The sequence below is a fragment of the Ailuropoda melanoleuca genome, chromosome 10, assembly GCF_002007445.2.
Source record: "Ailuropoda melanoleuca isolate Jingjing chromosome 10, ASM200744v2, whole genome shotgun sequence".
NCBI lineage: Eukaryota > Metazoa > Chordata > Mammalia > Carnivora > Ursidae > Ailuropoda > Ailuropoda melanoleuca.
Genome location: NC_048227.1, coordinates 15,721,260 through 15,726,704, shown reverse-complemented (window position 1 = coordinate 15,726,704; position 5,445 = coordinate 15,721,260). Strand labels below are relative to the sequence as shown.

At 59.1% G+C, this 5,445-nt stretch overlaps 1 protein-coding gene across 1 annotated transcript in view; it reads left to right on the top strand.

Annotated features, from left to right (window-relative positions):
* Positions 1-4,859, top strand: part of TRIM72 (tripartite motif containing 72) — an 8,680-nt gene extending 3,821 nt beyond the window's left edge. The window contains exons 3-7 of the mRNA XM_034670077.1: positions 570-665; positions 751-981; positions 1,454-1,476; positions 2,468-2,586; positions 3,515-4,859. Of these exons, the coding sequence (XP_034525968.1) occupies positions 570-665; positions 751-981; positions 1,454-1,476; positions 2,468-2,586; positions 3,515-4,089 (1,044 nt within the window). The 3' untranslated portion in view covers positions 4,090-4,859. The remainder of the gene's footprint in view (positions 1-569; positions 666-750; positions 982-1,453; positions 1,477-2,467; positions 2,587-3,514) is intronic.
* Positions 4,860-5,445: the final 586 nt, after the last annotated feature.

Below are 5,445 nucleotides of genomic sequence, written 5' to 3'. Positions count from 1 at the left end.
GAGCCTGATGTGGGGCTCGATCCCATAACGCCGGGATCACGCCCTGAGCCGAAGGCAGACGCTTAACCGCTGTGCCACCCAGGCGCCCCAGCAGCCATTTTTATTAAATTGCCTGCCCCCCCCCAGCCCTTGGGTGCACAGGAAGGCTGCTCGGGGTTTTCTGCTACTGTTCTGCTTTTAAGGACGGGGTGAAGCCCAGGGAGAGGATGAGGCTGCATTTTTCTTCTTCCATCCTGCCCTCCCCCCGAGAGGCCTGCTGGGTCAGCGCTGTGCCCTCTGCTGGAGGACACCAAACCTCACTCGTGTCTGTCACCGTCACAAAGACCTCTGCGAGGGGTGCTAAGTGCCGGGGGCGCGGCATCAGGGAAAGGAGATCAGGGAGGACTTCCCTGAATAGCCCGGGGGAGGGTTGGGCGTTCTCAACATCAGGACCAGTGCTGGCAAGGGCCTGGAGACCTGCCCGGGAGTCTCGGGGGTGATTAGATGCCCGCCTGCCTGGAGGAGGAGCTGGCCCTGAGGCCGAGCCAGGGAGGGCAGCCCCATCACCTCTCCACGCCTCACCCCCGCAGACACAGCTGCCTCAGCAGAAGCTGCAGCTGCAGGAGGCGTGCATGCGCAAGGAGAAGAGCGCGGCCGTTCTGGAACATCAGCTGACGGAGGTGGAGGTGAGGGGCTGGCGCAGCAGGGGCTGGGGACCATGCATCGAGCTGCGGCTCCCAGCACTGGGCTCTCGCCTGTCTGCTCCCACAGGAGACGGTGCGTCAGTTCCGGGGGGCTGTCGGGGAGCAGCTGGGCAAGATGCGGCTGTTCCTGGCTGCACTGGAGGGCTCCTTGGACCGGGAGGCAGAGCGTGTGCGGAGCGAGGCAGGGGTTGCCTTGCGGCGGGAGCTGGGGAGCCTGAACTCTTACCTGGAGCAGCTGCGGCAGATGGAGAAGGTCCTGGATGAGGTGGCCGACAAGCCACAGACAGAGTTCCTCATGGTGAGTGCTGGATGACCTTCCCTCTCTGCTTCTCAGCCGGGGTTCGGGGCCTAGAGACCTCATCCCATTGTCAGACGTGGACTTGGAGGTCCAGAGAGGGACAGGGACAAGGCTGGGTCGCACAGAGAGGAGGGGTGGGCCCCAGGACTGCTGTGACGGCTGTTTAGGTTGAACAGTGCACAAGGACACTGAATCTAAGTGGGCACCACTCATATCGTAGACGATGTAGGTTTCTATGTTTTTTTGGACAATCTTCTACCCCGTGGAATCAGGCTCTTGAGGAAAGAGGGTACGTTTTTATAGTTCACACAGAGGTAAAGGGCTGGGGTTGGCTTTAAATTCTGGGTTTCTTTTGGCTTTGCTGATTCTTCCTGACCCCACACTTAGCATCGCCGGTGGTCCACCCATCCTCAGAAGTCTCCAGCATCTCCCCCTGCCTCCCTCACCTCCATCTCTTTTTCTCTCTTTCCAGAAATACTGCCTGGTGACCAGCAGGTGAGATCAACTTGGCCTTGCCCCTTTTCCCAACTTGCCCTAGTCTTCAGGGACACTGGCTGGCTCACCCTCTAATCACCGCAAGCCTGCACACCCCATTCCGTCCACTGTGATCTCCCTGCATTTGTACTGAGCACAGAAATGAACGTGACCTGGTCCTTCTCCTCAGGGGCCTCCCAGACTGGTGCTGGGGACGGACCTGGGCGAGGACACAGGCATCAGCCCGATGTGGGGCTCGATCCCAGGACCCTGGGATCATGACCTGAGCCGCAGGCAGTTGCTTAACGACTGAACCACCCAGGCGCCCCAGAAGGTTCTTTTAAAAAAACAAATTGTGGGGGCGCCTGGGTGGCTCAGTCGTTAAGCGTCTGCCTTCGGCTCAGGGCGTGATCCCAGGGTCCTGGAATCGAGCCCCACATCGGGCTCCTCGGCTGGGAGCCTGCTTCTCCCTCTCCCACTCCCCCTGCTTGTGTTCCCTCTCTCGCTGGCTGTCTCTCTCTGTCAAATAAATACATAAAAAATCTTTAAAAAAAATAAAAAAATAAAAAAACAAATTGTGGGGACCCCTGGCTGGCTCAGTTGGTGGAGCCTGTGACTCTTGATCTCCGGGTTGTGAGTTTGATTCCCACGTTGGGTGTAGAGATTACTTAAATCAGTCAATAAACAAAAAATTGTGGTCAAATATACATGATGTAAACTTTGCCATTTTCACCATTTTTTGACGTGTACATTTAAGTTTGGTGGCATTAAGTACATTTGTGTCGTTGTACCACTGCCATCACCACCATCTCCCTCCAGAATTTTTTCATCCTTCTAAATGGAAACTCTGACTGAGTTTCAAGCCAGGGTGTGATGCAGGAGAGATCCTGGGACTCCAGCACAGCCCCTGTCCTGCTGTCTTTGGGGGTAATGCCTCGTGCCCTGCCCCTGCCCCACACCTCCTCCAGGAAGTCCCTCCACACCCACCTGCCCCCACCTCCCCGCCCCCCAGGCTACAGAAGATCCTGGCGGAATCCCCACCGCCTGCCCGTCTGGACATCCAGCTGCCTGTCATCTCAGATGACTTCAAATTCCAGGTGTGGAGGAAGATGTTCCGGGCTCTGATGCCAGGTACGGGGGACGGGCTGTCTCCGGGTTTGTGTTGGTAACGGTGTGGTTGAGGGGAGGTCCTGGCTGCACAAGAGAGGCCGCTCAGTCCCAGCTGGGAGGTCATCGAAGAAGGTGCTCGTTGCCCCTTTACCTCTGGGGTTTGCCCTGCACCCTCGTAACATGTGCTCAGAGAAGGACCTTTGAGGGCATGGGGTTTACAGGTGGATGACTGACGTGGGGAGGACTCTGCTTGCTGGGAAGCCGCTGCTGCCATTGGCAAGCAGGGGAGACTGGGGCCTGGGGTGGATGCCTGTGTGATCCTGGGTCAGCTCCTGCCCCCTCTGGACGGCGGAGATGATGACGTGGGCCCGTTGGAGGCTGAGGATGTGTGCAGAGCTGGCACCCTGGGGACGGGCCTGTGTCTGGGGAGGCCCCTTAGGGCTCTGCCTCCTGTCCCTGAGAGGTCACAGTGAGGTGCCATGGGTCACCGAACTCCAGGACACCTACACGGGGGGCTGGTATAGCCCTAACTGCCTTGGGGGAGGAGGCGGGGAGGGGGTTCATTTTATCCAAGGCAAGACTAAGGCCCAGAGCCTGGCTCAAGACTCACTGAAGTCACACAGCGGGGTGAGGTGGGGGCCGGCCTAGGACCGGGCTTCCTGACTTTCTCCTGCTTTGTGGCCTGGGCCTCAGCTACGGACTTACCTGCCTGGTACCCACGGAATCCTCCCTACCTCGGAAGGAGGCAGTTATGGCCTCATATTTCCGTCAAGCACACTGCAGCTCAGAGAGGTCCCGTGTTTGGCCCAAGCCAGAAAGCAGAGAGGGTCTCACCTCCCAAAGATGCTGGGGGGATGAGAGCAGACCGGCTGGCCCCTAAGTTGGTTGCTCCCCCTGGAAGCTGGCGGGAGGCAGGCACGCAGGGGCCTGACCACTCTCCCCCTGGCAGTGATGAACGACCTGACCTTTGACCCGAGCACAGCCCACCCGAGCCTGGTGCTGTCTCCCTCCGGCCGCCGCGTGGAGTGCTCCGAGCAGAAGGCGCCGCCGGCCGGAGAGGACCCGTGCCAGTTCGACAAGGCGGTGGCGGTGGTGGCGCGCCAGCTGCTATCCGACGGCGAGCACTACTGGGAGGTGGAGGTGGGCGATAAGCCGCGCTGGGCCCTCGGCGTGATCGCGGCCCAGGCCAGCCGCCGAGGCCGGCTGCACGCCGTGCCCTCGCAAGGCCTCTGGCTGCTCGGGCTGCGAGACGGCAAGATCCTGGAGGCGCACGTCGAGGCCAAGGAGCCGCGCGCCCTGCGCACCCCGGAGAGGCGGCCGTCGCGCATTGGGATCTACCTGAGCTTCGGCGACGGGGTCCTCTCCTTTTACGATGCCAGCGACGCCGACGCCCTGGAGCTGCTCTTTGCCTTCCGCGAGCGCCTGCCCGGGCCCGTGTACCCCTTCTTCGACGTGTGCTGGCACGACAAGGGCAAAAACGCTCAGCCGCTGCTGCTCGTGGGGGCTGATGGCGAGGAGGCCTGAGCCGCCTGCCGGCCCGCTGGCTTGGGGAGGGGTGCCGGGTCCTGCAGGCCTGGAGGGAGACACGGCGGGCAGGGCTTGTCAGGACTGAAGGCAGGGCCGAGGGGGTTGGGGACTGGAGACTCTAAGCGTTCTGAGAAGTTGGGGATTTTAGGGGTTGGGGTGGCTGCGGGGAAGGGAGATTTAAAGTCAGGTCAGTGAGGAAATCCCGGTTTGGGAACCAGGAAGCCCAAGGGTTCCAGGAAGAAATTGAAGTTGAGGGAAGGAGTGCAAAGGGCAGGGTCTTGGGCGGGGGGGGGGAGGAGGGAACCGAAGAACCGTGTAGAGCAAGGAGCCCTTCAGCCTCCCGTTCCCCTCCTTCTCTGTGGCCTTCGGGCAGGGGGTCCAGACTCACCACACAGAAAGATCTTTCCCTTCATGGTTCTCCAACCTGGGCGTGCATCAAAACCACTTTTTCAAAGCATGGAACAGTGACTTGTTAAAACAGAGTGCTGGGTTTCTGGTTCACTAGGTCTGGGGGCAGACCAAAATTTTGCTTTTCTAGCAAGTTCCTGGGGCCATGCTGTTGCTGCAGGTTACAGGTGGGATCACCTGGAGAACCCTGGACTTAGACGCTGGTCTGTTCCGTCAGCTTTCCAGCACACAGGGTCAGTTCTCAGACAGCTATCAGCTCTCAGGAATAGAAAACCCACACTATATTCCCCTGGAGATTCGACAGTCATTGAAAAACTGCCAGAGCCCGTGCTGAGTGAATAAACTGACCCCCAACTATTTCCCTTTGCCTCTGGAGTGTGTTTACTGAGTGTCTTGGACATTGAAGAAATCCCCCAAGTTGCCAACCAAGAGAAAGAGCCTGATGCCAATCCCAGCCTGAGCCCTGTTGCTTGTGGAGAAGAGAAGGCTCCCCCAACCCGAGCTCCTCTTGCTTCTCCTGAGTTGGCCCCAGGCTGCTTACTCATTGGTTCACACCTTCTTTGGTTTTAGCCCAACGGCCCATTTCTTGGGCTCTGGGCCAACTTTGGGGACTCAGGCAGGTGGGACTGGAGGCGGCTGTCCCTCCTATCTTGAGAGAAGATGCTGGTGCGGGGCCCTTTGCTCTCCATGTGGGGGTGCTGCTGCTGCTGTGTGAAAGGGCCTGGGGACTTCTGGAAGCAGGTGCCACTATGGGAATTTTCTTGGGAGATAGAGTGAAAGGAAGGTGTGGGTAGGGTAAGAGAGGCCTCAAGATCTGGCTGGGGGGCATTCCTGGCTGTGTCTCCCAGAGGAACAGCTCTTGGACACCGAAGAGAGGATTCATTTGTGAAGCTGTTTCATGCTAGAAAGTAAAGTAAAAGGGTGACTTGGTTGTAAAATCCAGCA